Source organism: Scyliorhinus torazame, chromosome 6 (assembly GCF_047496885.1).
Source record: "Scyliorhinus torazame isolate Kashiwa2021f chromosome 6, sScyTor2.1, whole genome shotgun sequence".
NCBI lineage: Eukaryota > Metazoa > Chordata > Chondrichthyes > Carcharhiniformes > Scyliorhinidae > Scyliorhinus > Scyliorhinus torazame.
In genome coordinates, this window is record NC_092712.1 from 224,698,458 (window position 1) to 224,710,557 (window position 12,100).

At 42.8% G+C, this 12,100-nt stretch overlaps 1 protein-coding gene across 1 annotated transcript in view; it reads left to right on the top strand.

The window, feature by feature from the left end:
* Window positions 1-12,100, top strand: part of dnah5 (dynein, axonemal, heavy chain 5) — a 521,599-nt gene that overhangs the window by 466,580 nt on the left and 42,919 nt on the right. The window contains exons 72-75 of the mRNA XM_072509474.1: window positions 3,821-4,040; window positions 8,219-8,424; window positions 9,613-9,816; window positions 10,350-10,565. Coding sequence (XP_072365575.1) covers window positions 3,821-4,040; window positions 8,219-8,424; window positions 9,613-9,816; window positions 10,350-10,565 — 846 coding nt within the window. The remainder of the gene's footprint in view (window positions 1-3,820; window positions 4,041-8,218; window positions 8,425-9,612; window positions 9,817-10,349; window positions 10,566-12,100) is intronic.

Genomic DNA, 12,100 nt, shown 5'->3' on the forward strand with positions numbered 1-12,100 from the left:
TTTCATCCTTAATATAGTATAACCCTTTCACTATTTTCTAAAATTCAATCAAGTCACTCTTATACTTTGAGAGTTTAGAAGCTCATTGAGCCTATGAGAAACTAAGGTTTGAAACTGGGAATTAATCTTATCTGTTGCCCTATTCTGCACCCTGCAGAAGTACCAATATCCACTACTATGTGAGGGGACCATAGCCAGGCATTGTTTTTGAACAGAAGCCTAAGATCTCATATAGGTGTCATGGGAATGTCAATTTACGAAATGTTTGTCTGCTCAAGTGGCTGCAGTGATGTCAGAGTGTGGGCGGAGCTGAGCTCTGGCTCTGCTTTACTTTCACTTTAGGTTGTTTGCTACAGGGTGTGTTTAGTTTTGTTTTCAGAGAGACGAGCTGCAGTGAAAGCCAGCAGATGTGCATGGATCTCTCTACAAGCTAAAGAGTGTTCATTTGGATGATTTCAAAGTGATAACTGCTCTCAGTAGCGAATTTAAACCTGATCTCTGTGTTAAAAGAGGTCTTTTGTCTTCCGGATGTTGTTTGGAAATTTATTAAGAGTTATCTGTAGAGTACTGTATTCTTTGGGGATTTATTGGTGTTGATAATTGTTAAGATGTTTACTGTGGGTTTATAAAGTGTTAACTGGTTTCAGAAATAAACAATGTTTTAATTTAAAAGTACTGTAGATTTCTGTTTGCATTACACCTGCAGAATAGGCCCGTGTGTTTCCCCATAACCACAATCTATTCAAAGTTGTGGGTCAGGTGAACTCTATGATACACTTTGTGACTCTCTAAACCCTGGCCCATAACACAGGGACAAAATGGAATGCAGACTTTTATAGAAAACTGTGTTGTGAATACACCCAAGAATCTGTTTGCTTTAGTTAACGTCCATGGATTAATTATGAGCCTTTAGAGTTTAATGCATTAATACACCCAAGTCTCTTTCTTTCATTACTGGTTTTATTTCTTTTTCCCTATAGGGTGTAAGTATGTTTAGTATTTGACATTCCCCCTAGGAAATCACTGCACTATTCGAAGTTAAACAGAATTTGCTATCAACACTGGCACAGTACCCTAGCATTTATGGTGCATTGAAGTCCTCATCATCACCCGAGCCAACTGACCCACCTCATCCAAACATGAGTCCAGGACCAGAGACGGTGCCGCATTAATTAATGAGAATAAGATTTTTTTTTTAAAGGTGGCACAGTGGTTAGCACTGCTGCCTCACAGCTCCAGGGTCCCGGGTTCAATTCCGGCCTCGGGTGTCTGTGTGGAGTTTGCACTTTATCCCCGTGTCTGCGTGGAATTCCTCCTGGTGCTCCGGTTTCCTTCCACAGTCCAAGGATGTGCAGGTTAGGTGGATTGGCCATGCTAAATTGCCCCTTAGTGTCCAAAAGGTTAGGTGGGGTTACGGGGACAGGGTGGAGGCTTGGGTTCAGGTAGGGTGCTCTTTCCAAAGGCCAAATGGCCTCCTTCTGCATTGTAAATTCTATGATTCTATAATATCTGGATCTGCAAGTCGTAGTTGAGCATCCTCTAGTCCTAACTTTCGTACATGTCTGCAAACTTGTGAATCATTTCTGCAACACCTTCATCGAGATCATCAATGAAAATAGTAAATAGCAAAAGTCTTAACACTGATACAGAACCAGTCTCCAAGACGATCCAAATTCATTGACAATCATTTTATGTCCACATCATTCAGCAATTCTTAATTCACCACAGTTTTTTGTTGCAGTGCAGAAGGAGGTCATTTGGCCCATCATATATGCACCAACTCTCCAAATGAGAAATGCACCTTGTGTCATTCCCCCGCTTTCTCCCAATAACATATCACACTCTTCCTTTTCAGCTAATAATCAAATTCCCTCTTGAATGCCTCAATGAACCTGCCTCCACTACGCTCCCAGGTAGCGCATTACAGATCTTAACCACTCGCTGTCTGAAATAGTTTCTCCTAATAATAATAATCTAATAATCTTTATTATTGTCACAAGTAGACTTGCATTAACACTGCAATGAAGTTACTGTGAAAAGCTCCTCGTCGTCACACTCCGGCGCCTGTTCGGGTACACTGAGAAAGAATTCAGAATGTCCAAATTACTACACTTCTTTCGGGACGTGTGGGAGGAAACTGGAGCACCCGGAAACTCACACAGACACAGGGAAAACGTGCAGACTCCGCACAGATAGTGACCCAAGCGGGAATCGAACCTGGACCCTGGCGCTGCTCGGAGTTGCCATTGCTTAAATCTGTGCCCACTCGTTTTTGATCTTTCCACCAGTGGGATGTTTCTTCCTATCTACTCTGTCCAGACCCTTCATGGTTTTGAATACCCCTATAAAATCTCCTCGCAACCTTATTTTCTCCAAGGAGAATAGCCCCATCTTCTCTAATCTATCTACACAACTGAAGTGTCACATCCCCAAAACCATTCTGGTGAATCCTTTCTGCACCATCTATCACGCTTTCACATTCTTCCTAACATGTGGCACCCAGAATTGGATACACATTCCAGTTGAGGCCAAAGTAATGTTCCATACAAGTTTAACATAACCTTACTAGCAGTTCCACAAGATTCTGCCTTGTAGAGAAGCCTCTTATGTGACACTTTATGAAAAGTTTTCTGTAAGTCCAGGAAGAACATGCTTACCGAGCTACCCTCATCCACTAACTCGGTGATTCTTCAAGAAATTCAGTTGAATTACTGAAATACAACCTTCATTTCTGGAAGCCATGTTGGATTATCCCCGATATAGACCTTTCTATATAGTGCATTTTAGTGATTACCTCATATATATCACTTCTTGCTGACATGAGGAGAATGGCCTATGGACATGGTTCTGTCTCATTCCCATGCTTTAAAATTGGAACTATGTTAGCCTTCTTCAAGTCCAACAGAACAGTAACAAAGTAGCATAAAAGAGAATGGTAGCATGCTGGTTATGTTATTGGATTAGGAATCCAGAGGCCTGGACTAATCATCCACACATGAGTGCAAATAACATCATATAAATTCAGTTAATAAATCCATATTAAGAAAGCTATCATCTGCAATGGTGACCATGTAACCACCAGATCATTGTCAATTCATTTTATTAAGTATTAAGAGTGTTAACCTGTGACCTGCCGTCCGTTCCTGGTTTGGCTTACATATGATCCCAGACTCACAACAGACTCTGAACTAATATCTGAACTGGTCCAGCAAACAACTCAGTTAAGTGCTGCCATTGATGGGCATTATATGCCAGCCTTGTCAGCAATGCCCATGTCCGTGAATGTTTTTTTAAAGTACCTAATTCCATTGAGATATTAAGATTAAGTACTAAACAGTGTGCCTGTACCAACACTTGAAGGTTCTGTGGGTGGATATCAATTGGTCTGGTTATACAGTCTATTTTAAGGTTCCTTTTTCTTTCCTAAATAATATCCTCATCTATTTTATTAACATGGTTGGTGTTAATAGTGCCTTGATGTTGTCAATTGATAATCATTTTCAGGAGTGAATTAGTACCAAGTACCCATTAGGTTTCTTGCCATGCCCTGAGAGATTTTCTTTCTAAACTCTCTTGTACATCTCTCAATGGCCCAATATTGGTCCTTTGACTTTTCACGTAGCTGCAAAAGCTTCTCTTATTACTGCCGCAGTTGTCCAGAATCCTCTTTTCCATCAAACCTTTTCCTGATTTATGAACAGCCTAGATTCTTTTTAACTATTCATGGTACTTAATGTTTGTTTTGGTGTGTATTGTCTACTTTTAGTTATATATTTTTTCCTGACAGCAGATACTTAACTATCAATTCTCTCTATGTTAGGGTGGCTGGGCTTTGCTGCAGAATTGCCACTTAGGTCTTGATTTTTTAGATGAATTAATGGACATCATTACAGAAACCGAAAATATCCACGAAACCTTCCGCTTATGGATGACAACTGAGGTCCATAAGCTTTTCCCTATTGCACTGCTCCAGATGTCAATCAAATTCACCAATGAGCCTCCACAAGGCCTGCGAGCAGGTTTAAGAAGGACCTACTGTGGTAAGCCAGCAATATTGGTAGTTATGCATGAATGCTTTCAACACCTTTGAATATGAACTTGAATATACTGGGGCTAAATTTGGCCACTTAACCTGTTTTTGTCCCTCCTGAGATATATGGGACTTGAGCATTGGTTTGTTAACTATGGAGAAATAACCAGAAAATGCAATTCAATTGATGGCTCATGCCATGAATTAAAACAAGTGCAACAAACTAATCTGACCCCTTTCTGTGCTGTAAAATTCTGTGGTTCCAAAGAACTTATTGGAGCTAAGGCAAAATCCAAGCAGATCTCCGATCAAGGCTGGAAAATGGATTGGAGCCCTGTGCTGCCAGGGTTCTGCTTCATATTTCACAGAGACATTTCTGGGATGGGAGGCCACCAGTGGATCTTCTGTCTCTCCCCCAATATTGAGTAAATTTGAGGTGTGGAGGGGGAACAGAGTAGGATGGCAGAGGGAGTCCCTGGACTTTATCAGGAATTGCTCCCTTATAAGGCTGAGGACTGATGTGAATCCTGATTAAACTGAAAGAGACTCAAACCTTTAACAAGCAAAATAATTACTGGTAATACCTTTAGCTTTATCCTGCGACCCGGTTAATCCTGCGACCCGGTAACTTTTCTCTCTTCCACAGGTTGTGGGGGAGGGAGGTGGAGGAGTTGGGGGCGTTGGCCATTGGGGGCGGGGCCAAAAGGGAAGCGCGGGCTTTGTTCCCGCGCTATGATAATTACGGCGGGAATAGGGAAGCAGGAAGGAGGGGGCGTCGCACGGTGCGAGCCGAGGTCACGGGGGGAAGCCGAGGTCGGCCAGAGTATGCTGATTTCTGGGAGCAACATGGGGGGTGTAACTACGCTAGTGGGGGATCTAGCGGGGGGGGGTGGGAGGGGGGGATTTACTGGGTTGCTGCTGCTGGGGAGAAGGGGGAACTGGTGTGGGGTGGGCGGGGCGGGGGGGCAGCGCCTGGGGGGGACACAGCCGCATGGGAACCGGGTGAGAAGCTGGGTAAAAGGGGATGGCTAATCGACAAGGTAAAGAGCCCCCCAACCCGGCTGATCACGTGGAATGTGAGAGGGCTGAACGGGCCGATAAAGAGGGCACGGGTACTCGCACACCTAAAGAAACTTAAGGCAGATGTGGTTATGTTACAGGAGACGCATTTGAAACTGATAGACCAGGTTAGACTACGCAAAGGATGGGTGGGGCAGGTGTTTCATTCGGGGCTGGATGCGAAAAACAGGGGGGCGGCTATATTAGTGGGGAAGCGGGTAATGTTTGAGGCAAAGACCATAGTGGCGGATAGTGGGGGCAGATACGTGATGGTGAGTGGCAAATTACAGGGGGAGGCGGTGGTCTTAGTGAACGTATATGCCCCGAACTGGGATGATGCCAACTTTATGAGGCGCATGTTAGGACGTATCCCGGACCTAGAGGTGGGGAAGTTGGTAATGGGTGGAGATTTTAACACGGTGCTGGAACCAGGGCTGGACAGATCGAGGTCCAGGACTGGAAGGAGGCCGGCAGCAGCCAAGGTGCTTAAAGACTTTATGGAGCAGATGGGAGGAGTAGACCCATGGAGATTTAGTAGACCTAGGAGTAAGGAGTTTTCGTTTTTCTCCTATGTCCACAAAGTTTATTCGCGAATAGACTTTTTTGTTTTGGGAAGGGCGCTGATCCCGAAGGTGAGGGGGACGGAGTATACGGCCATAGCTATTTCGGATCACGCTCCACATTGGGTGGACTTGGAGATAGGGGAGGAAAAAGAACGGCGTCCACCCTGGAGAATGGACATGGGACTAATGTCGGATGAGGGGGTGTGTCTAAGGGTGAGGGGGTGTATTGAAAAGTACTTGGAACTCAATGATAATGGGGAGGTCCAGGTGGGAGTGGTCTGGGAGGCGCTGAAGGCAGTGGTTAGAGGGGAGCTGATATCAATCAGGGCACATAAAGGAAAGCAGGAGAGTAGGGAACGGGAGCGGTTGCTGCAAGAACTTCTGAGGGTGGACAGGCAATATGCGGAGGCACCGGAGGAGGGACTGTACAGGGAAAGGCAAAGGCTACACGTAGAATTTGATTTGCTGTTCCCGCAGCCGACCAATGGGGTTTCCCATTGTGGCCACCTCACGCCGTTGACAAACCTGCGGGCATAGTTGCGCTGCCAGCGGACCGGAGGATCCCGACGACGGAGAATTCCGCTGGGAGTCTTACATGTGTACTGACACTCATATCGATTTGGAACAATTTTCCTGGAGTAGTATATGCAGCCTCCATCTATGTACTTCAATTATGAAGTGGGCTGGCTGACAGAAAATTGCATATTTCAGGATAGCTCAGGAACTGTGAAAGAGGGCATGCAGGATCTCCAAGGTGGCATTAGAGGTGTTGGTGTAAGTGGTACAGCAGGGGAGCAATGTTCTTTATCTGGAGGCTGGGAAAGGGCCACAGAGACCAGGAATGTGATGGATGTAGGAGGGAGATAGTTGAAGAGGTCACAGTCAGGAGATAGATGTGGTACCACAAAATATTGAATGGCTGGACATAAGTTGTCGCGGTGAAACCTCGCAAGCACATTTTTTAATAATGTCACTACAACCAGCGTCACACACTGCATCTACCACCGGCTTAAAAACTGATGTTCACGGGCACTATTTGCATCTCAGGAACATTTCACAGTGCTTCACCCATATGAGGCATCACATCAACTCAAACACACATATTGATAGGTGTCATTAACAATCACCACTCCCTTCAAGGATAGAATAGCACCCAACAGCAGGAACTGATGGGGGTGAGAGAGAGAATAATGCCATGAGATCACATTCCTTGAGGAGGCAGTGCTGGCAGTAATTGGAAAAGGAGTGACAAGTACCCAAACTCAAAGAACATACAGAGTAGGGTAAGGAAAAAAAGGATAGATTTTGTCAGCTACTGAGAATATAATTCTGCAAAAGCCCAGAAAGCGTATAAAAAGTGCAGGGATGAAATTAAAAAGGAAATTAGGAAAGCAAAAAAAGGAATGAAAAAGTATTAGCAGATAAAATCAAAAGATAACTTGTGTGTGGTAACAGAAGTGATTATGGTTCTTAATTAATACTTCACCAAAGAGGGAGACAATGTAGACATTGTTATGGAGGAGGAGTGTGAAATATCAGATGGAATGAACGTGGTGGCCATCATTTTCCAATTCTCTCTGGCTATGGGCATGGTGCCAGATGACTGGAGGAATGCTAACTTTGTATCGTTGGCAACTGGGTCATATCAGCTTATCATGGAGAAAAACTAGTTAGACGTCACATGTTCCTCTCCACTGCTCCATTTTACCTTAAAAAAGAAGAAACAATTTAAAACAAACTCTCTTGTAACATTTAACTTTCTTCACAGTTGTTCGGAAACATTGGTAATTGTAGCATTATTCAGCAAAATGGCATACAGCCTCTTCATTAGGGACCAACTTAAAGAGTAACCCGAGGTTTAATCAATCTCTGGCCATTCCTAGTTCCTACTTAAACTCTTCTATCAAGATGGCATCTTGCACAAAGGTAGGCTCGCGAAACATTGCAGCTCATGATCCATGTCGGTCACCACACAGTCTCTTTAGCGCCTCAACTACCACTACCATTGCTAAATTGGGAAAAATAGCCCTCAGTGTCGTGTGAATAGAACATACAGTGCAGAAGGAGGCCATTTGGCCCATCGAGTCTGCACCGATCCACTTAAACCCTCACTTCCACCCTATCCCCATAACCCAATAATTCAAGGTACTCTATTTTGATGCAAAAAAGAGGTTGTTTCGGGCCAAAATTCGTCCCTCATGTAGCACTACTATAAGCAAATTAATTTGGTTTTCATCTTGTAATTTGCAGGCATTTTTAGTTTTTCTTAATTCCTCCGCTGTTGATCAACCTGTTTCGTACTTCTAACATTTTCTTTGTTTGTTCTCGTACAGCACAATACCATAGTTGTACAAAGAAAAGTTAATTTTCTGTACAACAAAGATTTTATTTTATAGGTAATAGATATATTAATTTTGGACTTCATCCGCAGCCACTCTAGAGTTGTACAGTAACCACACAGGTTTATGTTTGAATCCATCGATTAGACAATTGCATAATGAATGTGAAAACTATATGACAGTCTGTTATTCTGAGATTCTTTTCCCACATTTACATTTGTCAACAGGAATCAGTCAGGATCTGTTGGATGTTACTAATATGACTCAGTGGAAGCCTATGCTCTATGCAGTGGCCTTTTTACACTCAACAGTGCAAGAACGACGCAAGTTTGGGCCTCTTGGTTGGAATATTCCATATGAATTTAACCAAGCTGACTTTAATGCTACTGTGCAGTTTGTACAAAACCATTTAGACGATATGGATATCAAGAAGGTGCAGTTGACAAATTTTTTTTCTCGATTCTTCTCCTTTCTCTGGACAATTTAATAATAAAGGATAGAAATATAATCTATTTCCATTCCTTGAAAGGGAAAATCGATTCCTGAGAGTATATAATTCTGCCAGTACCATTAAAATGCACCTGAGCTGCACTTTAGCAGCATTTATAAACATTTCCCATTGTTTACACTTTCATTGTAGAGGTTTTTACTTGTGGCAGATATCTTGAATTCGCACCAATATGTTTGTATGAAAGGGTATTGGGAATTGTTAGTAGCCAAGGAGGAGTCCAGAAAGGAGAGTCAAAAGAACGGTTTATCACCAGAAGTAAAGTATTTACAAGTACAGTCCCAGTCCCAGTCAGGGCTACTCTGCAGTATGGCTCCTACCTGAGGCAGCTTTTAAGGAACTTTTAAGTTAACTAACCTACTGATGGGCCTCCGCCCCTCAGCGAGGTAACTCTTACTCCACGAGACTCATGGGAGATTAATTGGGTCATCCTTGTGAGTCTCATGAGGTTATGACAGAATTGAACCAAAATGTTATGACCTTAAAAGACCCAAATTGAATCTTGTCGCACCATTGGGGGAGAATTGAACATACTTCAGAAATTAAGAAGTATCCTGGAATTTCCACATTTCTGCAGTGGGAGATCAGCAGAACCCTCAGAGAAATGACATGACTTGCTAAAATTTCAAGTTTCTGAGACATCCATTCCACATAAGTTACAGCAGGCCATCAGAAACTCCCCACAGAAATTTTGGCCTACAGTTTGTGTTCATTGAAGCACCCATCTCAGCTCATGAATGATCATTGAATATTGAGGAATTGAAAATTAGAAAATAACCAATGTAAGTAGGGCATGCAGCAGTCTGTAAAGAGTTTGAGGAACATCTGGGGCAATTCAGAAATTTATAGTGGAGAGAGGGGGAGCAAAATCCATGCCAAAATGTTTGAGGGGATGTGTTATGCAAATCCTCCTTCTGCAATTGCAACTATATTTAAAAACGCAAAAGAACTGATGGGGCAAAGAGAAATCCAAAGAATAAAATATAGCTACTTGTAACCACTGTGGTTTAATGCTTTAATAGTCTCCATTATCATCAACTTTGAAGTTCTTTGATCATACTTATTAGATGCTATATGATGATATTGTTCAATTTTCCCTTTTTCTGCCTCCAGGGTGTTTCTTGGACTACTGTGCGATACATGATTGGTGAGATTCAGTATGGTGGCAGAGTCACAGATGATTACGATAAAAGATTGCTGAACACATTTGCTAAAGTGTGGTTCAGTGAAAATATGTTTGCTTCAGACTTCTGCTTCTATAAGGGTTACAGCATTCCCAAATGCAATTCAGTGGATCAATACTTAGTGTACATTCAGGTTTGTAATCAGTCTGATCAACCTTCAGCAGGCCCAAGCAATAGGTAGTTGTGAAAATACTGTTCACAGGATAAAAAATGGTTTGTTTTTTTCTAATTCCCTAATGATATTAATTATTTGAAAATATTTAAACTAAAACATTGTTTTTTCCTTTGTCAACATTGTTGACTGGGTTTCACATGCTTTTCAATGTGTGTTCTAGTTTTCTAGAATTTTAAGCAAGAATATGCAGACGTTTCAATCATGTCAATTTTATTCATGCATGTGACCAGCACATATCTGTTTTGGAATAAAAAACCTAACCAGCTGTTTCCTATAATCTATGCTGTAATCAGTTCTCTATTTATACACTGCCATTAAACATTTGCCGTCTTACAATATGATCATATTATATTTGCTGTTACAGTTTTGTCATTTGTTATCTGTACTTGCACTATTAACACGTTAAATGTCCTCTTACATTATTATCATGTTTTACATCTATATGAATGCTCTTTGATTTCCCCAAAAAACTTACATTCTGTACATTGTAGAGTCTTCCTACATACGACACTCCAGAAACATTTGGTCTGCACACCAATGCTGATATCACTTACCAGAGCAAACTTGCCAAGGATGTCCTAGATACTATACTTAGCATTCAGCCCAAGGATAGCTCCAGTGGTGGAGGAGAAACAAGAGAAGCTGTGGTAGCAAGGTTGGCTGATGACATGTTAGAGAAGTTGCCCATAGACTACGTACCATTTGAGGTAGGCAATAAATCAGGTAAAGAAGTCAGATTTATTTAATTTTTATTGGATCATTGAAATCCCAGCACATTTGACATGCATGCCTAATTGAGTAAATTGATTATTCGATCCATTAAATATTAACCATAGACTGGTGAAATTGAATGTTTGAAGCTCATTAATAATGTTATCATATCTGATGAGTAGCTTTATGGTTATTTTTAAGATTTCTTTACTGAAAATTAAGTTTTATTGCAATTATCCAAAATTTAATGTAATTTGCACATTTTGTACATTACTAGAATATTTCAAATTCACCAGGTAAAATAAAGAGTTGCATTGCTTTCTAACTTGTATTTATTGTTTGTTTACAGTTAATGTTAGTATTGACCAAAGGGAGTTTTGAACAGATGTCTGCTATTCCTATCCAATGTACTATGTGTGCGCAAGGAACATAGAGAGTAGTTATTCTAATGGGTTGAGCTTTGATGAATATAACAGTGTTTCCAAACTTTTTTTCCCAGGATCCACTTTTGCCAACTGGTAGATCTTCAGGACCCATGTCACGTTTGCTTGCACAGTCTACCCTGAGATAAGGCAGTGTTTGAGACACTAAAGTTTTCATGCCCTAGGCATGGGAAGGAAAGAAAATAGTCTAGCCTTCCTGTTCATAATCACTGCCCCCTGGTGTATTAGCCTTATGTTATGGATAGCCTTATGTTGTTATTAGTGCAAAATCTGGTATGAAGGAAGATTCAGAAACACTACTCTATGATGGATTCTACTTAAAGTTGACCTCCATAGGGAAAGTTCTGCAAAGCCTCCCCATGAATTCCAACGGTAATCAATTAAACTTGAGGAGATCTGTGCATTTCCACATCCCGAATAACTGTGAGAAGCCGAAGGAGCATTTATTTTATGACGGGTGAGGGACCGCATTCCCGAATATCAGAAAACTCATTAAAAAAACTATATGTGATTTGTGTTCAGACAGCATCAAGTCTCTGACAAGTACCTAATTAAATATGGACATGGTTGAGATGTACCTCACAGCTATTTGTGAAATTCACACATCCCGTTGTTTAAGGATGGGCCAAAAGCTAAGGGGCGGGATACTCCAACCCCCCGCCGGGTCTGAGAATCCCCGGGGGGTGGCGCGAATCCCGCCCCACCGCCTCGACGGCGGCTGCCGTATTTTCCGGCGCCGGTTTTCGGGTGGGGGCGGGGTTTCATGCCACACCGGTTGGGGCCGTTGGCAATGACCCCCCCCGGCAATTCTCCGGGCCGTCGATGGGCCGAGCGGCCGTCGGTTTTTGGCCTGTCCCACCAGCGTGGATTAGACATGGTCCCACACGGCGGGACCTGGCAGGTAAGTCGGCTGGGGCGGTCCCCGGGGGGTTACGGGGGGATCCGACCCTGGGGGGGGCCCCCACGGTGGCCTGGCCCGCGATTGGGGCCCACCGATCTGCGGACACGCCTGTGGGGGCACACCTTCCTTCCGCGCCAGCCCCTGTAGGGCTCCGCCATGGCCGGCGCGGAGAAGACACCCCACTGCG